We start from the raw sequence: 25,481 nt of genomic DNA on the forward strand, positions 1-25,481 counted from the left end.
AACCGATTTGCAATCAATGACAACACTGGTAACGGTAAAGTAAATTCACAAGATGACTGTGGTGTCGATCACCTCTAAACACTTACGAACTCTCCACCATAACTAAGTTAAATAAGATTTCGTTTTGAAAAAATATATATTATATCATTTGAATTATTCCATAATAGATTTTAAAATAATAAAACAAATAGCACGATAGTTTATGTAAAGAATACTTAACGCCTTTGAGTGTCTTTCCCCTATATTGCATGATGCATGGTGGTTGACACATTCAAGTAAATCTTTTATAACTTTGTTTAATTTGAGGAATTACAGATAGCGATTACTAAGTACAAACAATACTAAACTTTCAAATGCACCCGAGTGTATTCTTGATTTTGGTATAGTTCGTATTGCTTCATATTTAGTTTTCTTGTTTACTGTTTTATATACAGTTATTTTGCTTTTAAGTTGGTTTGTAAGGCATTAATGTGTCTACTTTGATTCTTTTATTGTATATTTATTGTGTTTTCTGCTCTTTTTTGAATAAACACAAGCAAATGAAATAAGTACTTTTCAACTGTAATTTAAAATTTTCTTTTGACGGTACACATATGTAGAGCTTGTTTTTTGTATTCAGATCAATTGTGAGATGTAAATTATGTGATAATATTATTTTGTATACAAAACTAATGAAAATAATCATGACCCTACGACTTCTTTTTAAGTAATACAGATCAAAAAACGCATTCGCTATGTGATTTTAGGCATTTAATCTCAGTAATTCCGTTTAAACATCAAACGGTTATAAGTTGAAATAACTTATTGAAGGGCATGAATAGTTATAAACAATTAAAATATTTAAATGTACGAACAAAATATATTAACAAAACCAACCTGACATACCCTCATTTATTTTACATTTTATTATGAAATACAATATAAATCTAACTAAATATGACAGTTTAGTACTGTGTATACAGAATAAAGTCTTTTATCTTCTTGAAGGGGTATATTGAATTGCTGTATTGTGTTATATTCAAACATATGTATACTGATATGATTTATTTGGTATTAACAATACACCCACAATCTCATTCAACACTAATTACAAAAAAATTAAAATAATAAAGAAGTGCATACGCGTATATGGTATTTATTTTAGAATATCTGTATTTCTTTGTGTTACCTTTTCACAAAAAATAAACCAAATAAACCTTGGAATTTGTTAATCATGTAAAATACCCACGGGTGTTTTTTATTCTTGGAATACGCTGACTCATGGTTTAAATACATAGTTATACCCCATATACAGACATATCATTGTTCATGTTGTTTGTATTCCTGGAATAAACCCATTCATTATTTAGACATATATCTAAGGCGTATCTACCCAACTGCGTCAATTCCGCTGAAACCATATTAAAGCATGGAGGTGCATTCATTTACAATGTTGAATATTACCTTGTTTTTTTTTATATTTTTAACAGTGGGTAAGTACAAACTGAATAGATCATGTTTCACGCTTTCTAAAGTTTTATTACAGAAGAATATTTGTAGGGGTAATGCAGTTCTTATTATGCATGTTAAGAGTTATCGATCGTCTTCAAAAACTGCGTACAATGTTCCAAGGATCTGTCAAAAAATAAAAACGTTGTCTTTCTTAACAAAGAATATGCGCTGTCAGATATATAACTTTTTAAAAAGATAGCGTTGGATATGTACACAGCAACATTAAGTCTTTTCTTTTGTCTTAAAGTTTTAGTATCGGGTTTTGTGGACTTTTTCGTCGTTTCGTCGTTTTTTTTAAATTTAATTTATCATCGAATTTTAATGTCTCCTTGGTATTTTCCATATCTTTTTCCTTTATTAGTGTAGTCGCCATTCTGCTTAAAGGATCTTAAATAAGATTTCGGTAAGATTTTTTGGATATGATATCGAAGACTTATTACTCTTTTGAGACTGACCCTTTTTATTCGAAGACTTTTTATTGTAACAGTTATCTCCCCAAACACTGTTTTCTTTGTGGTGAGATCTCCCCCGCAACCGTAAAATAAAGCAACAAATTTATTTTACCAAATTGCTCGCTACATCCTCAGGATTGTTGTCCAATTTTGAAGGAAGCGATGCGAAGACTCCACAGTTATTTACCCTATTGCATTTGAAATAAGTGATATGCATTTGTAACTGGTAACTGGTAAACCATGAGTGATAGAGACCTAGGATTTGAGGTCCTTGGTCCAAAGAATAGAAAACTAGTAGGGATTTTGACTTGACAGTAAACTGGTTGTTTGTAACAAAACTCTTTGCTAGAATATAGTGTTCATTACAGGCTGTGCTTCGGGATTTACATCATGCATGGTTATGACAGGTATTGTTCTTGGGATGCTTTCAAGTGAAAAGTCTGAATTTGTACGTGTAGATTTTTTGTGATAACTTCTTATAGCAGCGTAATTTAGTTTCAGGTTCTACTCATCTACATCTGTGTTTTCAGCTTTTAAATCTGCTTTCGATGTATTTTCTACGATCTGTTTATCTAGTTAATTTTGAAACAATTTGTTCTTTCACTATATCATCATTGATTGGACCTACTATATAAATGTTCATCTCTGGGCCAGAGTTTAACTAATTGCGTCTCTCAAAAATGTAACGGCGGCTATCTTTCGAGCTCAAATAGACTTCATTCTCGTCGAATTCATTTGTTATCCAGGTCTCGATATCCATTTCGTGATATAAACAAGCTTATGTTCAAGTTTGGTACAAACCCAATTGAGTTTCAGACAGTTATTACATTTTTTAAAACCTTAACCACAGAGTGAATGTTATGTTAACTGGCAGAAAATTTAACTCCATTTCTAAGTAAAATACGGATAAACAGGTAATCTTTTTACAAAATTCAATCTGATTTGTTAATGTTTTAATTGCTATCACAAATGAACTTTTACCGCTTCTGAATTTAAGAAAGGATTCAACTCAATAAAATGGACATATTCTGTTTGAGACAATCTTTCAAAAGAGCAGTAGTAACATAATTCTATTGTTACACTTATCATTTCAAACTAGACACTACTCATTTCTATGTTTACCTTTATCAGTTTTAACTTTAAATTTCTCTTTTCAAAATATACTCCTCACTTCCACGTTGGAACTTAAAAAATGTTAACTCCTCCAATTAAATTTAACACTAATTACAAAACGAATAAAATATTAAAGAAGTACATATAAACAAATGTATATATATGTCGTAAAATCTGTCGTAGAGTTGTTACTGGTTCAGACTTACTTATAATATAATAATTCCGTTACTGCATCCTACATTAATTTGTAAGATCCACCATTCCATCTTCATGCCTTATATATATCATGTACTGTGTACGAAGCTAGGTGTCGAGTGGTCTAGCGTGTCGGGCATTGTGCAATGCGATTGGGTGACACGATATCTCAGTAGCATGAGTTCAAATCCCGGCCATTGAAGAACACAAATTTGCGGAATCAAATCTCACGTTGTTGGGCTGTTATTTAGACAAATTATATATACAGAATGTGTATTCTGCCTTGCATCACCATCACCGGTGATCCGATTAATAAAATATGTTGTATAGTTGTCACTGGTTCAGACGTACTTATAATATAATTATTTCTGTGACTGCATCCTATATTATTTGTAAGATCCTCTACGATAGATAATTTAGCTGATCTTTAATATTCCATCTTCACGCCTTGTATATCATGTGCTGTTACAACGCTAAATAAAAACTGACGAGGAAAAATAACATCTGGCCACCGAAAGCTTGATTTTTGTCTAGCCTAGGTGGTCGAGTTGTCTAGGGCGCCGGGCATCGTGCGAAGCGATTTGGTGCCACGATATCTCAGTAGCATGAGTTTGAATCCCGGCCAGGGAAGAACAAATTTTGCCTCCGGAAATTTACAGATTTAACATTGTTGGGCTGTATTTTAGACGAATTATATATACAGAATGTGTTTTCAGCCTTGAATCACCATCACTGGTGATCCGATGGATACAATCTAGTTCAGACGTACTACATATATGTATACGGTATTTAATTTAGAAGATCCTTATTTCTTTGGGTATACTAATAACTGATTAATTATAAAATAATTTAAATATCGAAAAATATTCAACTCGTGACCGAACTACACTGATAATTAATTAATGCGTGTTCCTCCGCCTAATTTTTAGACGTATACATCGAATTTGACATACACGGTCATCTCAGTACAAGAATCAATGACAAACGAGACGATTTTAATTTTCAAATACTAGTAATCAATTTCTTCCACCTTAGTAGCAATATACCAACTTCACCTGCATATGGGATACAAACATTTCCTAACTTAGACCTCAATTAAACTGATTGAAAGATTGTGTCTTCATCATATGAATATCAGGCACAATCCCTCCTGTTAGGGGTTTAGTATTATACCGTCATAAAATATATGAGAAGAACATAACTCGTGTCATTCCAACAACTGGTTTTAGAATAGACCCTATAAGTAAATCAATATTAAAACCAAAATATGCAATCTGTAATGACCTGACAACAGTATCGTAACTATATCCCTTCTTAATAAGTCTGTTTAAAGGTTTTGTTAGCTTTTGAGGTGAATACTGACATTTTTGTGCTTTGTAAAGAATATTACCATAAAAGATTGGATGTGAAATACCCGAACGTATAAGATGTCTGCATGTTGAGTTATATTTACGAATGATGTCCTTATACCGATGATAAAATTTAGTAAATGTTTTGACTAGTTTATGATATCGAAAACCCTGGTGTAATAATTTTTCAGTAATACATAAATTTCTCTCGCTAAAGTATGTGATAAGACTCCGAGATGCCATAACATCTGCACATGAAATAGCGCTAAAAACTACACAGAATACCATGAAACGTGATTATGATGTACGTATTCTGGAGAGAGAATACAAAATAGGAGATTTAGTTTATGTTTTAGACACGGCAAAAATTAAAGGTAGGGCGAAGAAATTGGACCCACCTTGGAAAGGTCCAGGACTTGTATGTGCCAAATTATCTTCGTATGTGTACAAGATAAAATTACAGAAAACTGTACTGACAATAAATCATGACCGTTTCAAGCCATGTAAAGACAGAAAAGTACCACCCTGGTTAAAACAGTGCCAGCATGTCTGTTTGTTTTGTTCACACATCGTTGTCAATATAATGGAATTGTATGCGACTGTCGTACCAGTGAGAGATTTAGCTAGCTATAAAACCAGATTCAATCCACCATTTTCTACATAAGAAAATGCCCTTACCAAGTCAGGAATATAACAGTTGTTATCCATTCGTTTAATGTGTTTGAGCTTTTCATGTGTATCTGCGAATAGCCATACAAAATCAATTTAATTTAGATTTTTTCCAAGATGGTATGACTAAATGTGTAACTTAATTCGCCTATGTGAAAAGAAAATGTTCTCGACTGATTAAACAAAATATCATATAAAAGCATACAGAGGATAATTCTTTTAAAGTACTGTTGAAAGATTTGATAATATTGAAACATAAAAGATATGGTTATGCAAATAAACAAAGATTGACTTAGGAAGTTATATCTGATAATCTTAATTAAAATATGTACAATCGTACTATATATTTGAAATACTATCAGATCATTTCTTCATACATATGAGTTATATAACTATGATAAATTGGTTACAATTTGTCGATTTGTATTAATGATAAACGGTTCTGAGTGCCAACTGGCTTTATTCGGTTCATCGAAAATCGCTAAAGGAATCCAAATGTATGCGGGAAAATGTCCGTTGATATAATTATCACAAAAGAATCAGGAAATCTTATATTAGTTTGAATGTTAATAATGCTTTTTATTATTTAAGATGTATGTGGTCAATGATAATTGTTTGTGTATTATACTGTCACAATGATATATGTCACAATTAAGGTATAGATCAAATGTATTCGTTCAGTGAATGTTTACTTGTTTTGTTAATATTTCGTTTTGATCGAGTTAAGTCATTTCAATTTATATGTTATAGTGTATCTTTCTATGTTGTAATGTTATTCTACTGATTCTGGTTAGGGTGAATGGTGGCGCCTGTTGAAACGTTTAAACCCGCTACATTTGTTTGCACCTGTCCTAAATCAGGAATCTGTTGTTCAATGGTTGTCGTTTATTAATGCGGTTCATGAGTATTTCTCATTTCTTTTTTATATAGATTAGACCGTTAGTTTTCCTGTATGAATTGTTTTACACTAGTCATGTCGGAGCCCTTTAAAACTTGCTGTTCGGTGTGGGCCAAGACTCCGTGTTGAAGGCCATACTTTGACCTTATTTACAAATTGTGAATTAGATGGAGATTTGTCTCTTTGGCACTCATATCACATCTTCTTATATCTATATATAGAAAGACTTGTATTCATTAGTGAATCTCAAATGAATTTTTTTTCTTGATTCTCTTTATGTACAGACATCATATTTTGTTATGGTTTGATGCATGTTTTGCAGTGTTAGTTAATTAGATGATACATTGTTTCTTAAATTCATATTTCTCTAAAAAGCTTCAATATAAAAAAAAACATCCCAAAAACATAGCTGATATTTTGAAAACCCACACGGCTATTTCGTCGCTATAGGGGTAATTTCAGTAAAAAATCTCCCATTGACATTAATGCTAATCTATGTCTTGAATCAATTCATCATTCATTTTTTTAATATTGTTTTTAGTTCAAGTGTTGATTCATCTATCAAAAAATATTTGTTACAACTATTATCTACCAATCAGAAGATGCACAGGACTTCCGTTTTATACAGAAATCTCTCCCCCAAATGGGCGGTCCCTGATGACGTATATTTATTTACTGAATTTACTCCAATAAGGGACTTTTAAACTTCTTTTCCTACTTTTTCTGTATTGATCATGTAATGTTACCAATTTTCAAGTTCCAGTTTCAATACAACATTCATAAATGCTGAATTTTGAAAGATATAGCAAAACTTATACTATAGCCCATACTGCGGCCAATGTATATTTGGTATATAAAGTTGCACATTGACTGTTTTTATAAAAAAAAAATGGTGTAAAATACCTTGCTTAATAAATATGAATTGTTTTCTGTGTTTTCTTCGACTAGTATTGCAAGTACATCTAGGAATTAAAGTCTTGATGTACTCTTAGTTAACGTTTGCCTTATATTGAAGTTTTTGATAAAATACCCTGAAAAGACCACAAAAAGACCATGCAAAGGCTTTTTAAGCAGTTTCATACACAAAAAAAAAAACAACAATCTTGTTTCATTTTACTCAATCTGTGTTTTAATTACATTGTACTTGTAAAGTTCACAAACTGTCATTGATAATCAATCTGCAGAAATTCCTATTACCCCAACATCAGGATGGTTTCTTCGCAAAAACTAGTCAGCAAAAACTGAAGTAGACAAAAGTGCTAAATATGAAAACAATGAGACTGGGTATGACCAACCTGTGCATCTGGAAGATTAAAGTACAATTTGTAACAATTTAGAATATTTAAAAGTAATTATTTAACATAGCATTCCAATTACAAACATTTTAACACTAGTTTCATAGATGAAGGGTATGTAATCATAAAAATTTGCCTAGTATTTTTTTTTTAATTAAAGAAACGCAATGAATTATGTACAAATAAATGAGTATCGTCATACGGTTAGGTTATTCGAGTGATAAAATACTTGAAAAGTGCTTATTTACAACTTGATCTACAACTAAACACGAGAAACACAGCTAAAAAATACTATATGTCCAAGGGAGGTAATTTTGACTTTCCATATGTTTTACACATTATAAGGAGAAATATGTTAATAATGTGATGTAAAATGGGGAGAATATTTATGCCTTTCATTAATATCATTACTCTCAAGTGTAATTTCTATTGTTTCTTTCAATCTGGACACAAAACTGATTTTTTTTAACTTAAACTGGTTCCAAAAAGCTTCCATTGCATTAATATTTACAGGAAATGAGTTTTGTGATTATTGTGTTGCCTTGAACAAGTACGGTGACAGAGTGCATATTTTCCTATAGGGGTAAATTCAATAAAACAAAATTCCGTTGACTTGAATGCTAATATACATATTTTGAATTTATACCTGATTTAACATTAGAAATTAGAAATTAGAAGCTTTCATATATCATTCATGAAAGTACAAATGTAGCCCTATTTTTTGCAACAATAAAAACATAGGGTCATGCGGCATGTTTGGGCATTCACATGGCATTGTTTACAAACATTGTAGATTCGCACTTAATTCCTTAACTGACCCCATTACTTTTCAACCCTGTAGTAAAATAAATTAGTATATTCAGCATTCTTTTTTAATTTTTTTTAACTCTAGTGTTGATTCATAAAAATATTTATTACAAACATTATCTACCAATCAGAAGAGCACATGACTTCAGTGTTATACAGAAAACTCTCTCCCAAATGGGCGGTCCCTGATGACGTATATTTATTAACTGAATTTACCCAGGTAAGACGTATCAGTTGCGCTGCATGCAATAAAACATTTGAAGATCAATTCGCAGACGATTTTAACAATCATGTCTAAGTGTCAACGAAAACCTATCAGGTAAGGTGCTCCTCGAAATCCGATGAGATACAACATGATATCTGTATGTTAAATGTGAACACACTGAAATACAATGTATTGAGTAACGTCACAGGGATTCAAAAGATACAAAATGGATATTCAAACTCAAAAGTCGAAAACAAACTGACATTTACAAGGCCAAATCCGATAAACAAACAAAAATACTACCAACAGTTTTTGAAAAATATCACATCATAGAAACCTAATTGAAAGATTGAACAACGCAAACCCCACCAAAAGGCCGGGGTCATCTCCGATGCTCTGGAAGGATTAGCTTATCCTGCCCAACTAGTGGCACCCGTCATATTGTTCATGAAGGTTCAAACCTTGGGATAAGTTTTATTCGGTAGTCACACTCGATAAAGTCAGTGTTCGACAATTTTTTTATTTGAATCAAATTAAGTTTTCAAAAGAACGCTACATTCCTTCCTGCGACAAGATACGTGTATCTCAATTGACTTTTTTTCTGGAAATGCAGGACGACTTCCTTAAATTTGTTTTTTAATTGTTAAATGGTCACTTCCTGTAAAAGGTGTAATACCACCAAATCATAATACGTCACATCCGGTTGCATACGTAAAGGGTCGTAAAAAATATTCCCTTGAATTTGACAGTTGTAGGTAATTTATCCTACATTTCATTGCAGTAAAACATTTCTTGTTCATAAACATAAATCTTGGGTATTTTAAAGCACCATTTTTTTTTTTTTATTTAGGTTTTCTATATAATATTTTGGAAACTTGAGGTTACATAGTTACTAAAGCTAGCATACAGGTTAAAAAGACGTGAAAATTTGATTGGTTAACTTCCAATGATAGTTATTTTCTTATATGCCATGAAATATTATGTGAAATTTGGTCCATAGTACTGGCCGGTATAAAGCTTTACTCATGCCAAGTATTTCTTTATTTGAAACAAAGATAAATTCTGCAAAATTGTTTGGAAAGTGCAAATTTAACAATAACTAATAGTGGAAAATCAATGGTGGTATTACACCTACATTGTAATATGGGAAGCTACACATGCACCTTTGACCTTCTGGGTACTCTCATTTGTTAAAACGTCTTGCTATTCAAGTGAAATAATACAAAAATGAAATGTTCTGAGTGGATTGAGTCTCCAAAACACATTTATGAGAAAATTTCCTTGAAATTGGACTCTACCATGAGCAGACAGAGCAAGCCATACTCAGTGTTTTTTGGGAGCCTTTTCTCCTTATGCTTATGTCTTATATTCTGCTATAATAGAAATTTTTTCCTAAGTAATACTTTAATAAATATAAAATTATTAGTAATTGGAATCTTTTTTAAAGCAGTAACAACAAATTATTCACTAAAAGAGAAGCTTTTTATGCCCCCTATGGAATGTGGCGTAGATTTAAGTTTTACGTCAGGACTTATTGAAGCCTCCTTGGAGACAGTTAACTTTTATATGGATAGTTTATTCAGCTTGAATTCTTCACTTACTCATTTATTATAGCATTTCTATTATAAATGAGTGAAAGTTATTCCAACATTTTTATCTATTGGCCTAACAAGTTGAAATTGTGATGAAATGAGAGGTATGAATGAATCAAAAGAGACCTTATAATGAAGACAAAGAGGTCCATTAAGGGTATGTATCTTCTTAAAGTCATCTTTTGTATCATATTCAACTGTTTGTAGGCAGATGATATAAATATTTGATCATTTATTGGTCCACACTATATTCTATCATGATGCGGATTAGTTTGGATTTATCGAAGAAATTTTGCTCAAATCGCTGTAGATGTGGTCTTACATTATACTAGATTTTTCTCAAACTATTGAATTGATTATGACAAATCTTGACAGTAATGCTTAAAATAACCAGTATTACACAAAGAGAAACAGTCACATTCAGTTTTTTTCAATTAAAGTCGTCCTTAAAAAGGTGCAAGGTAAAAGATTTTTGTCTTTTCCATGAGGAAAGAAACTTCGATTGTCTATTCTCTTACAGACAACATCATAACGATAATAACAACCAAATGGAATCTTGAGGTCTGAAAAAAAATCGAAATATCAGCAGGGTTCTTAACACTATTTCAAGCTCTATATCGCTCTTTGTTTGAATAAAAAATATGCATCATATGCATTAATTACAGTTGGGTGCAGACCAAGCATTACATAAAGTAAACCAACGGTAAAGAAAAATTCGCGATTTTTTACTTATAGTTTAAATATATTCATTATGACATAAAATACATATTCACAAAGTTTTATCGCTACATGTGCAGTAGTAAAGAAGAAAATCAATAATTGATAAAAAAAAATATAGACTACTTCCTGTAGGTCATTACGTTTTCTACTGGTATTGCATGCCGGGATTTAGAATACAATCATTTAAAGTCTTGGTCTTTAATCAAACTTTAACGTAATCGTATCGCGCCGATGACTAATTTTATATCTATGTACTATCCGATAATAAGAAAATAAAACGAACAGACATGCAACTGTTTACATTTATAAGCAAAATTTTCTATATTTACCGTATATATTTCGATTTATTTATGTAGACAGCACAAAAAAATATTATAATTTTTTTGTTTTAATATATGCTTTTTCAGACTGATAATGTGACCAAATTAAAGTATATAACTTAAACTGTAAAGACAATATATAGGTGTACGCTTATTGACCTTTTATTATCTACGCTATAACTAGGTTTATACGATGTGTGTATTATTCTCTGGCAATACTCGTGGAAGGCTTGTAAAAAGGTAAAATGTTATTTGCAGATCGGTAATTAGCCGGGCCTCTAGGGCACACCGTGCTAGGTGTGACTGTCTATTCGGATCAGTGGATTATAAGACAGGAGGTCGCGTTTAATACACAAATTTTCAAGGTGGTAACAAATACAAATGGATCGCCGTGGAATTAATTAATTATATTTGGTGTTATTATTGATTTGAATTCAAATCAGTTAATAAACTAAGAAATGAATAATTTTCGGTTAAAGTCAGGAAACCTAATTCAGTTGTCAGAATGAAATGATATACACTCTTATCATTTATTTATGTCTCATAAAAAAAGGGAAAATAGAACTAGTTTTACAAAAGCATTTTAATTGTCCTTATTAGGCATAAAATGTACGGAAACACTTAAATTTAGACATTTGAAAGCCATGACCAAATGAAAGGTGTACCTGTAATACTTCTCGCGTTTGGCATTAAATCTTAGTGAGGTCGGGACGGTTAATTTTATAGAATAATATAGATTATCTGATATCATTTGGATAATGGAAGGAGCTAGACTTTAAAAACACATTAATTTATAACTAATACACTCGAGATCGAAGGTTGTTCATTTTGCTGATCCAATTAACTTTTACTCACATATTTTTATCTCTTTTGATTTGAGCGTGCTTGCTTTTATATGACATTTTTTTCAGGTCTCTTATCTCGTTAGACGAAAGCAAACCTGCACGGTATTTTCTGCATTGTTCTTGTTTGTATAGTCCGAAGTTTACTAATTGATATTCTTATAGGGATTAGTGTTAGAATACCCGAATGTGTCACTTTTACACTACCCTGGTAATTATTAAGCCATGCTGATTACCTTAGACATATTTTTGAACGTTGGTCAAGTTACGTAAAAACCCAAAATAAACAAAAAATATAAATTAGAAAAAAGCATTTAACAAAAATCTAAATGAAAGCATAACGATAAATCTCAGTTTATAATTCCTCCAGAATAAATATCTCCGGACTCTTTTTTACTTTATTGAGAATACTTTAACATTATTATAGCATAATTCCCATATAATACTTGATACTATATCTCAGAGCAAAAATGTAAATTTAACGACGAGCTAAAACCGATGTACGATCTTCTGTCATTTACAGGTATTGTACGCTGAATATTTCTTTTACATAAACCCACTGAAACAATTAAGATGTCATGTAAAGTATTCTTTTAAAATACTCTAATCAATCTTGATAAAGCATTACTTGATTTTATGATCTTGGAAACTATGTAGGCTATTTCCATTACTTGGTCGGGTAGAACACCCATAAGCTTGACAAGACATTTTAACACTGATTAACGATTATGACATGTCATGCTTGCTACTAGGACTTTGTGGTAATTAGATATTCGTGGTTATTAGTTTTCAAGATGGCGACTTGCCGAGAATTGATAGTCGGTTTTCAAAATCGATTAACTTGCTTATCTAAACGAATAAACCTTTAATATTTTGGGAATATGCTTATTTATTTAGGATGAACATAATATAACATTTTTGTTTTTTTTTTTTGCGAATTTCCCCTTTAACGCCGCGTGCACATATTTCGTTAGTTAACTTCAGTTTTCCCGTTTACTAGTAAACGCGCGTTTACTATAATCACGTTAACGCGGTCAAAATGGAAATGTTTGATGTCTTCTCGCTACTAGGACTTTGTGGTTATTAGATATCCGTGGTTATTAGTTTTCAAGATGGCGACTTGCCGAGAATTGATAGTCGGTTTTCAAAATCGATTAACTTGCTTATCTAGACGAATAAACCTTTAATATTTTGGGAATATGCTAATTTATTTAGGATGAACATAATATAAAATTTTTGTTTTTTTTGCGAATTTCCCCTTTAACGCCGCGTGCACATATTTCGTTAGTTAACTTCAGTTTTCCCGTTTACTAGTAAACGCGCGTTTACTATAATCACGTTAACGCGGTCAAAATGGAAATGTTTGATGTCTTCTCGCTACTAGGACTTTGTGGTAATTAGATATCCGTGGTTATTAATTTTCAAGATGGCGACTTGCCGAGAATTGATAGTCGGTTTTCAAAATCGATTAACTCGCTTATCTAGACGGGCATTTACTCTGTGTCCGTTTAGTCAGTAGTAAACGGGCGTTTACTACAGATGTCAAAAGTTTATTTTTATGTGCACTTTAAGGTAAACGTGCGTTCACTTTTCGCGTTAACTGATTGTGTACATTATGAAATAAACTTCATGTACATTTGTACATTTGTTTTAATTTGTTACCACGACTTTTATCTTAATATTTTACGTATATGTAATTCAAATATGTATTTAAAACCGTCACAATTTGAAAACTCTTTCAATTAAGAATTAAATGCTTTTTTGTAAATTCATTGGGGTGTTAAAGCGTTGACCGAAGTACATGTTGTATGAAGCGCGGAAGCATTCAATACTTATAATTACATTTTTTCGCTATGATCATGAAAACATGACTACTATCAAGTTTATCTTGTATTTACACATTGTATCTTGTGCCTTTTATTGTGGAGAAGTGTGTCATCATGTATGTTTCAATTCATACGATTCATTTTGAAATGAAGAATGACACAAGATTGTTGTTAGCCAATCAAAATAACGTATAATAATGAAACATACATCTAATGTAATTATTTGAAATATTAACGTTTGTTAATTGCAACAAATCAGTTCCAATTACTTAAAATAGCGGATTTTCTATAGTTTCTTTACCTTGAATAGTATTTCATCGGTTAAACCAGTTTTACTTTTGATTTGATTTTTTTACATTGTGAACAATGTAATGCTAGTTTTATTGGAAAACATAGTTTGCAAAAAGAGTTGCATTTATATATGTCACAGAAACATGAGTTGAAATTCGGCTAACGGATGAATTAAAGAATTGTACAGTAAATTTGCAGATGTAACATTCTTAGGCTCAGTATCAGCTGAAGCATGTGTAATATGTTGTGTTAGTCATGTTTAACCCTTGGTTATGCAAATGAAAAATTTCGTCGCAAATTTGTTACATTTTTTCATGTACCAGTAATGTATGAAATTTCGAGTTTGTCGGATACAATTCACTTGGAAACTCAACATATACCTTCACGACACTTACCAAAGAGGAAATCCTAGATAAGCATAGGTCTGTTCTATGTTCCTTTGGAATTTCAACCAAAGATGAAGAACTGGATCTTCCATCACTGTATTGGATACCTAAAGGTGTAATACCACCAAATCATGGTACGTCACATCTGGTTGCATACGAAAACAGGTCGAAAAAAAAATAATCGCTTGAATTTTACAGTTGTAGGTAATAAATCCTACATTTTATTGCAGTAAAACATTTCTGGGTCATAAACATATGTCTTGGGTATTTCAAAGCACCATTATTTTTTTAAAGCTTGTATACATGTTAAATAAGGGGGGGAATTTGATTGCTTAACTTCCAGTGATGGTTATTTTCCTCTATGCAATGAAATGTTATGTGGAATTTTTTCTAAAGTACTGGACAGGATAAAACTTTACTCATGCTAAGTATTTCTTTATTTGAAACAAAAATAAATTCTGCTCAATTTTTTGAAAAGTGCAAATTTAACAAAGACTAATGGGGGGAAATCAATAGTGGTATTACACCTAAAATACATAAGTGTCCTTACAAACAACAGTATATTGCTGGGTCTTCCAAGTGCTCCACGAAACCTCTTTCTAAATTATTAACATCTATTTTATCAGCAATCAAAGCCGGGCTGCACAGTAATTGTGAAACTGCCTATTCTAGAGGTGGCGTGAATCAGATGTGGATACTAAAAAATTCCAAAGATCTTTTAGAGTACATACAATCTAAGACTCTCTCATCTTGCAATAGTATTAAAACATTTGACTTTTCTACACTTTACACAAGTATTCCCTATTCCAAACTAAAATACAAATTGAAAGAGTTGGTATTGCTTTGTTTTATAAAAAAGAATGGCGAACGTAGATACAAGTACCTTGTCTTGGAGAGGGATAAATCCTACTTTGTAAAGAATCACTCAGATTCAAACAAAAAATCCTCTGAAACTGACATTATCAAGATGCTTGATTTCTTGATTGACAACATATTTGTTACGTTTGGAGGACGTGTTTTTCAACAGACTGTCGGCATTCCAATGGGAACCAATTGTGCCCCTCTTCTTGCCGACTTGTTTCTTTATTATTATGAGCCTGACTTCATACAGGAACTACTTAGGAAGCAAGATAAGAAGTTAGCGATATTCTTTTACTTTACTTTCCGCTATATAGATGATGTTCTGTGACTAAATAATTCAAAATTTGGTGACTATGTTGAACGCATTTATCCCATCGAACTAGAGATAAAGAATACATCTAGAAATTGACAATGAGGGTCGGTTGAAAACAAAACTTTACGACAAAAGAGATGATTTCAGCTTCCCAATTGTGAACTTTCAATTTCTATGGAGCAACATTCCAGCAGCGCCTGCATACGGAGTATATATCTCCCAATTGATACGATATTCCCGGGCTTGTATTTCCTATCATGATTTCCTTGATAGAGGGTTGCTGCTCACAAGGAAAAGCTATTAAACCAAGAGTTCCAAATGGTGAAGTTGAAATCATCCCTTCGTAACTTTTACGGACGCCATCACGAGTTGGTTGACCGTTATGGAAGAACCGTTTCACAGATGATATCGGATATGTTCCTTATGTCTTAACTACAATCCATTTCCCTTTTCATCACTCACGAATGTGACCTACCGAATTAGACTATTTACCGGATTTGTAATCACATGAGCAACACGACGGGTGCCACATGTGGAGCAGGATCTGCTTACCCTCCGGAGCACATGAGATCACCCCCGGTTTTTGGTGGGGTTCGTGTTGCTTAGTCTTTAGTTTTCTATGTTGTGTCTTGTGTACTATTATTTGTCTGTTTGTCTTTTTTATTTTTTAGCCATGGCGTTGTCAGTTTATTTTCGATCTTTGAGTTTGACTGATCCTCTGGTATCTTTCGCCCCTCTTTTTTATCTTTGTTCCGTTGATTGATGTAGTCGAGCGTTTGATTTTATTATATTTTATGGGGCTCCCTTTTTTACATTTACCTTTGAGTTCGGTATTTGGTAAAAACGTTTTGTCTGTATATCTGTATTTAATTCTTTTGGTATGTCCTTATCCTTATATCAAACATGATTTGGTATTTGTTGGTTAAAAGTGACATCTTTTTTGTACCTGATTGGTCATTTCTCTTCTTAAGTAGATTAATAGAATAACATTTCTGTTGATATAGCAGAGTTGGTATTATTTTGTGTCACACTAATAACCAGTTGATGATATGTTACAGGCGTTTGATAGTCGGTTCAGAGATTTAAGCGAGTGTGTTTTTTGTAATTTTCTTGATTAGTCTATGTACTTTGTATTTACTGACCTTTGACAAATGTTTGACGATTTCGTTTCTGAGATGAAATTCCTGTTACTGCGAACTGCTGATGTTATTATCTTATCAAGTCGTAACCATAACATGCATAAAACCATTTGTTTTGCCTTCGTTGAAGGCTTTCTGGGTGGAATTGAATGTGTCGCCGTTTTTACTTATGTATTTGTCAACGTAGTCCAAGGTCTCCGACTTTAGGTCGAAATTTGTCATGTATGAGATTTTATTGCAGTGCAAGTATATCATCTCTGTTAAGTTGGTCGGAGGTTGTCGAGTTTATCCCTTGAGATAGGTAACCAAATCTATTTTGCAGCTCAATCAGATGCACAAAGTAGCATATATTTGTTAGTTTGTGACTAGACGATTTTGAGGCGTCGATGGTGCGTTATATGCGTTCCATCATACCTGTGTTGGTACATTATTGTTATTTCGTTGGTGTGATTTTGTTTAGGATTCGGTTACTAACTGAAAAACCGTTTTACTGGCACTGCAATCATGTCACATCTTAACGTTTTAATCCTTCTTTGTGTCGCAGTAAACACAATGGTATTGCGTTCTAATCTAGCATTTCGTTCGAATCATTAGGATTTCGGCAGTATCAGTATAATAAATTCATGATGAACTTTATTGATTTACTCCAACAGAATTATACGGTATTTGTTTTAGTAAGATAATATTTTTTCATATATATTATAAAAAATATATATATTTATTGATTTTAACTGTGATGGTTACAGTTATTCATTTTGAGAATATGCTAGTATTCCTACTAAACCACTGAATCTTTTCATATTATTACAAAAATATTAATCGGTATAATTGCAAATGAGACAATTAACTAAACACGACCAAATAACGTGAAGTAAAGCAACTATAGGTAACAGTTCGACCTTTAGTAAAGGGCAGAATCATACCGTATAATACGATATGAAATACCATTACCTGTCACAATTCAAAATAAAAGCAAACTAAAAAACTAACCGTTTCATATGTAACATGTTGATTTTAATATTATTCGATAAAACTTAAGTCATGAGAAAGTATGTTTACCTATGAAATATAGATATATGACATTTTGGTTTCGGTGTTATATAAAAAAATATTTTTCAGATTCAATGAAGATAAAAGAATGTTCTTTGATGTTCAAGCATTTAAAACAAACTAATAAGTCTTTGTTAAAAACTGCAAGGCTATTGACTATAACAGTTGAATTAGGAAAATCCACAAAACTTCCAGAATGCATTGTTAAAAATAGTGATTTAATTCAACCACTACAGTGGAAACGTATCTCGGGATCTCAGGGGAAAGGACTACTGCAATTACAACCATTCTTCGAAATGCTTTCTTTGTCGCTTCTGAGCTATAGAACAGAAAAAACTTCAATATCATTAAAATCCACACCGCAAGGTTGCCTGGAAAAGTTAAATGAACAGGAATACGAACTGGTTTTCCGAAATTTTTTGCTCAACTTTACAAGAGAAAAGGAAGAAATATGTAACGAACATATCGGGAGTAGATCACAATACGCAATATTTTATCACGAATGTTGTCATTATGACCAAAATGGAAACATGCAATGTAATCCCGTTTTAAAGAACAAATGGATGATAGCTCTAGAGTATTGCACTTACATTGTAATTATTATTGTTGTGTTGTATTGTCCTCTTTTGGTCCCGTCATCTTTGTATGATTCGGATTATTGTCCCAAAAGGTTTGTGCTTTGTCTTCATGATCACCACTCCTCCTTCGAAGTAAAGAAAGTAAAGAATCCTCCAAAACCCGGATTTTTTATTAACGAACAAATGAATGGGAAAAGCACTTTTCTGTCATACACTAAATTGAACATGTTGATCGGTATGAAGAAATTTAAAGAAATACTTAAAACAAAAAATGACGAAGACACACATCAATTTAAATTCTCAAATATATATTTCGACGTCAGGGCCGACGAACTTTTGAGCGCAAATGAAAACCCTATCAGTTTTTCTAAAATATTATACAATCTATTCTTAAAATGCGGCATAAGAAATCAGGAAGGCGTTGCCACATGTTGTAAATCAAATATGTTTGGTAAATGTTTGGAAAGCAGGATAAACTTTCAATGGTATAAATTATTTCGTTTTCTTCTTCGAATAATTTTATCACTAGCCGTATGCCTACCGTGGGTTATTCGTATAAGTATTTTCTATGTTTACGAAAATGAGATACGTGAAACAAGACACAAGGCAGCAGAAACCAAAAACTTACTTTTTCGTATAGAACACAGTATAGCGTATTACGGAACACCTTTACATATTCTTTTCATTTTGTCTTATGCTTTCATTTGCCTCGGTTACATCTCTCTAGAACTTACAAGTGTAATTTTACTCAAGAATGTCAAGAGTTTAGTCCGAGAAATTTTAACAAAGTGTTTTCACGGTATCTGTTGTCGATCTTCGCAAAAATCTATCCGATGGCTTATAGAAGTTTTATTGCACCCCTTCAGTGAAAAGGGAATTTTTGGGATATTCTTTGTTTTCCCGTACTGGATATATACTGTGCCTACAAGTGTTGCAGTTTCTGCCTACTATCTTTTCCCAGCCGTTTACATCGCAGTGAATTATTCAAGTATGATTCTGAATATTTTTTGTACGTTCAGTTGTAATTTAAGGAAATTACAATACACACGAAAGAGAACTTCTTACTTCAATTTACGAGATTTCTGCTCTGTTGAAGAAAAGAACAAAATGCACCACAGTTTATCAGTTTCAACTATAGAAATTGGATTAATGTTTATTATACTGTGTTTAATGTTGTCATCTCTGTTGTTGATAGTTGAACTTGTAATATTTTTGATAAAGGTAGGAGTCTACACCATGGTGGGAATAATTTTAAATTCATCACATGCCATGCAGTACATATCGACAATTTCATTAGCATGGTTGTACTACCGTAGATGTTTTGGTGGAATTTGTCAGATTTATGAGAGCTACAATAAAGCTGTTCAGCGCATCATGTACGGAGCAAATAAACAACACGTGGATAACATAGCCAAAAAACAAATAAACGAACAAGAGAATATGGCATTTAAGGTTAAAGGTTCAGAAACAATATTGTATGATAAAATCGGTAAACAGAAAAACAAACGGAAAATAAACATTGATAACCATGATAGAGTTCTAAAATACAGGACAAATGGCGTCATTTTGTTGTTAGATAGGTTTGATAAACAATACATAACGAAAAAATTCTTTTTCAAAGTTTGTAACATTATACCTGACGGTCCAGGGCCGATAAGCAAACACTTCGGTGTAGCAATGAGGCGTTTGAGCTTAATTTTTATGTTCTTGATATTCGTGACGCTTGTTGTTTTAGCATTTGGAGATTCATACAACGTATCTTTTTCTAATCAGTTGTTAGCCACGCTTGCCGGTGGAGTCGTACCATGGATTCTGATGAAAACTAATATTGTATTTGCACAAGCTGACAAGAAAGATGCAAATGAACTTGTTGATATATATTTTGGCAACGACAGTGAACGAAATGTGTCACTGGATTTAACAGACAGTGGTGAAGTAAGTGTGAAGAGTGTATTTAAGAAGAAATTTGATAATAAAATTAAAGAGGATGAAAAATGGTGGACCATTGCTGATTTTGGTGTGACAAAAGATAAACCATTAGTTGATGAAGAAGACCGCGACAAAAAAGGAAATGTTGAGGAACAATTAGATCGTAATGATGAGTATAACGTTAGAAGTATTCACCGGGAGACTACGGTTTAGAGATGTGTTAAAGCTTACACTTTTTTAATCATACATATGTCGTTCAATAATGATGATTTGACTTGTTTGAATGTACTATCACTTGTGAATATTCTATCATGATATATTTTTAAAAATAAGGTGATGTTGTATGATTGCCAATTCACAACTATAAAAAACCAGATTTAAGTTGAGCTGACAGTTGTTGGCATGATACGGGTTATGTTCTTCTCATATATTTTATGATGGTATGATACTAAACCCCTAACGGGAGGGATTGTACTTGATTTTCATATGAAGACATAATCTTTCAATCAGTTTAATTGAGGTCTGGAGCTGGCATGTCATGAACTGCTAGTAGTCCTTTGTTAATTTATGTATCATAGTCATTTTGCTAAGTTTCTTTTGTTACCTATTCTGACATCGGACTCGGACTTCTTTTAAACTGAGTTTTACTGTGCGTATTGCAATTTGTTTCTTTATTCTACATTGTCTAGATGTATAGGGGGAGGGTTGAGATCTCACAAAACATGCTTAACCCCGCCGCATTTTTGCGCCTGTCCCGAGTCAGGAGCCTCTGGCCTTTGTTAGTCTTGTATGTTTTTATAATTTTAGTTAGTTTATATGTTTTGGAGGTTAGTGTTACGTCCATTTTCACTGAACTAGTACACAATTTTATTTAGGGACCAGCTGAGGACCAACTCCTGGTGTGGGATTTTCTCGCTGCGTTGAAGACCCATTGTTGGCCTTCGGATGTTGTCTGCTCTTTGGTCGGGTTGTTGTCTCTTTGACATGTTCCCCATTTCCATTCTCAATTTTATTCAACGTGAGCAATTTGAGGACACCACAAGACCTTTATCTTTGAGCCGAACTTATACATGTTATACCTTATGTACTTTACTTACGATGATTTAAACACATTTTTGTTTCGAATCTTAACTTTAATGTAAAATCGATGATTTTTAGTTTTCCTTGTCACTTTCCATTTCAAAGTATGAATGTTTTAGCACTGTCCGAAAATGGAGTATTTATCTATGATATTCGACACCTGTCCTTACACATGGGAGCTATTGAACTTGCATATCTAGTGGTAACTTGATTTTTTTACCGAACGTTCTATTGGCGTCATTAGTATTCTGTTGACCGTTTTGAAATATGTATGTCACAGATGACCACATTTATGTTTCAATTGTCGTTGTACCAATTTACAATCATCGGTTGTGACAGTACCAAATGAGATGTATCAAGCACCGAATTGGTACGTCAAATGAGAAAAAAAACTGACATTATAATATGACGTGCCTAAACGCTTTTAAGCGTTTATGCTGGTTTGTGTACTGTCTTAAATTTATTTTATGTATTCGTTTTTATTATGTGGTTAACATGTCGAAATGTACTATTATATTATTCATTTATGTATTTCTCTGTCCTGAGTGTACTTGCATTTATTCGTACTGTATTCCTGTCATGTAATGTTATCATTTAAGCGGTATATTTAACATTGCCATAAAGCGCGAGGTTTTTGCTAGCCACACAACCAGGTTCAACCACCATTGTTTCTTAAAATGACCTGTACCAATTCAGGAATATGGCAGTTGTTATCTTATAGTTCGTTTCTATGTATGTTGCATTATCGTTTGTTTTTTGTTGCACTTCAGTGTTTCTGTTGGTCTGTTGCTTTCCTCTCATAGTTGATGTGTTTCCCTCAGTTTTAGTTTGTACCCCGGTTTCGTTTTCTCTCAATCGATTTATGACTTTTGAACAGCGGTATATACTACTGTTGCCTTTATTTGATTATACACCCGTGTTTAAATATGTTCCGATCATTATCCCGTATGACGTAAGAATATACCCATATAGGAAAATTCAGGATTGTGAAACCGAGAGTCATCAAAACAGGGAAACATAAACAAACGATGATAAAATGTTTTATAAGCAAATTGTCTTTTACATTGAAGTATTATTATCATTTACATTCGTCCAAACCTATCAAATTCTTTATTACAAATAAGTATGTCACTAGTTCAGTTTGCTCCGTTCTTTTACGTCAATATGATATTGTGTTTATCTACGAGAATGGCAAATATTTGCCTACACCTAGAGCGATTCGATAAAAAACAATTGACGCATTAGTTCTATTAAAATAGATACATGTACTACAATAGCAAGTGACTGGTAGGAATATTTCCTTTTTCACAACAAACATATATTTGACTTTCAATTTGTCGAATCGTTTTGACTGAACGTAATCTTTTATCACATCACATTCATATTTTATTTATTTTTCAATAATTATAATAAAAATTATATACATTTTATAAATTTTTGTGAAATATTATAATGCATAATTTTGATACAACTATACTATGATACAGTCTTGCACTACTTTTTAATTGTCTTTATGCAGTACCTGTACGTTTATGGTATTCATCTGTGGGGGTCGTCGCCTTTCTTTTGTCTGTTTTATTTGTCATGATTTGATTTTCAGGGTTTACATTAACAGGTGTTCAGTGGTGATATTGGCTGCTAACTCCTTGTGGTGCATTATTTCGTGGTTTTCTTACCACCGATTTCTAATTAGAGACTTTAATTTGTTTACTTTGAGTACCTACTGCTACTGCGTTTTTTTGCGTTTTTACCATTGGTTTTCTATCATCACTGGTATTTATGTTAGTGGATATTTTCAATTTATCGTTGGTACTTTTAACATTTTTTACATATACTTAATTAAATGACGCCTTTGTACATGTTTTTATGTAATGTTTCTAATGATACTTTACTAGAGGTATTATTCTATCGCATGATGCTTTTCATATGCTTTTCTTTACTTTATCTAACGAAACTTTAACATTTGTTAATGTTTTTTTTCTTATTATGTTATTTTCAAGTATTTGAATTTCTTTGTTTAATTATAATTTTAAATTGTGTTTATGTACTTTATCTAATAATTATTTCATATGATGAAATATAATAAAATGAAGTAGACGTACTCCAGTATGGGCAACCGTACGATCTCGAACAACAAGAACACTCATAACGTATAGTCGGCTAAACAAGGCCTAGATATGACAAATTTGAAGCAATTCAACGTCTCACTGTATACCTAAGCTTTTACGAATTTCGAAAATGACAGATATAAACCAACGATAACCACAGAACTACACATGCTTATAAATTGGGACAAGCATATTGATAAAGTGGCGGGGTTAAATATATTGTTGGCTGGTACCAATATCTCCCCCTAACTCGGTACAATGGTGTAACAGTACAAGCATATCGATTCAAAGCAGAAAAACAATTAATAACAATACAGATCGGACGTGACATGGAAATGTATACATCCCTCACAACAAAAAAGCACAGATCTAAGTACTCACAAATGACTGACAGCTAGTTCAAAACCAATACAAACTTATAGAATAATCACATATCCAAGACTAAAACATCAATCAGTACACATCGAACATCCAATGGATTTAGAAAAAGACGCCATTAATAGTCAGAGAAAAATGTGAACTCATGCAATACTAAAAAATAGGTATCGACAGATTGTAGGACCGTAAGTGTGCATTTCTTAATAACAATGATCTTGTATGGTTAAGAATAACTGATAAAAAAAGTTAATATGTATACAAAAAGTATTCAAAGATCTTATTAACGTGTTGAACTGGTAACCTTTTACAATTTATTTGTCAATGTAGCCAACTAAAGTAAAACATATTCGTAAATATTTTATTTTATCTCGGAAAATAAGTGTGACTTTGCATTATAGTTTGGTTATTTTATGCTATCTTAGAATCTGGCAATATATGTCCTGAACCTAGGAATTCATTCATACATTTTTGTATTATTCAAAATTACTGGTAAAAAAATGTTTTACAAGGATCACCTGTACTACACTGTTCATTTAATAACAAATTAAATTACCAAAATATATACTACATAGTGTGATATTTACATCAATGAGTAAAAACTATTTTTTTATAAACGTACTTCTCTCCGGTATGTGCATTCGACCGGGCCGAATTTTGTGGTGTTACATCTTATAAAGTCTATCGGAATTAACTCAGCAAATAATTCCGCTCAAGTCGGTGCAGGGAATCGTCTTTAACTTGCAGTGAGGTGAGATTCTTTTATTGATCATGTTGAAGCCGCACTGTTACTTTGGGATATCGAAACGCAATAAAAGTGCAGTTCCTTTGATGTTTGTCTGTTTGATTTTTTGCTCTGCATGTGCCCCAAATCCTGTTTTTCTCTAAATTGAACCAATTTTCTTAATCAATCCAACAATTTTTTTTTTTAAGTATAACAACTTTTCCATCAAAGATTGAATAATGATTCCGAAAATAAAAATGAACATGTTTATAACGGTCTTAAAAAGAGAGACAACAGATACTACAGAGACACGACAACGAAATGGCAAAACTTGAAAAACACCAAACGACAAACAATTAACAAACAACATACAAAATTAAGACTGGGCAACATGAACCCCGCAAAATACCGCGGGTGATATCATCACCTCTGGAAGGGTTAACAGATCATTAATTAACATATTAAACAATTTTGAACAAAATCAGATTACACTGAATTAAAACATTTTATTTAAAATAATGATAGTAATCCAGATAAACAAATTGTTAAATAAGGTAAGTCGAATTCTGGTAAAGTCAACTTTCATTTCGTATCATTTCACATCATATAAAAACGCTTTATCGGATTTACTAGCAACTAACAATTTATTGGTAGATGTATCCTAATGCAGAGCCTGTGGGCATCTCAGTCCATCTTCTCTTGACAAGAGTTGTCTGTAGTGTTGTCCCTCAGGAGAGATAACGACCACATTGTGAGTACTATGACTGGCTACATACAAGTTACCATCATTGTCCACAGAGATACATAGTGGACACAGCAGAATATTTTTATTACAGAACGTCCACAGTATGGTACCATGGTAACCACAGCAAG

The 25,481-nt window shown here is 32.4% G+C and overlaps 1 protein-coding gene across 1 annotated transcript; it reads left to right on the forward strand.

Moving 5' to 3' along the window:
• Positions 1 to 17,889: 17,889 nt before the first annotated feature.
• Positions 17,890 to 23,440, forward strand: LOC127724217 (uncharacterized). Its single transcript, XM_052231115.1, has one exon. It carries the CDS (start codon positions 17,913 to 17,915, stop codon positions 20,532 to 20,534), a length of 2,622 nt encoding a protein of 873 aa, XP_052087075.1. The 5' UTR covers positions 17,890 to 17,912; the 3' UTR covers positions 20,535 to 23,440.
• The last annotated feature ends 2,041 nt before the right edge of the window (positions 23,441 to 25,481 follow it).

The sequence above is a fragment of the Mytilus californianus genome, unplaced genomic scaffold (genome assembly GCF_021869535.1).
Source record: "Mytilus californianus isolate M0D057914Y unplaced genomic scaffold, xbMytCali1.0.p SCAF_14, whole genome shotgun sequence".
Taxonomy (NCBI): domain Eukaryota; kingdom Metazoa; phylum Mollusca; class Bivalvia; order Mytilida; family Mytilidae; genus Mytilus; species Mytilus californianus.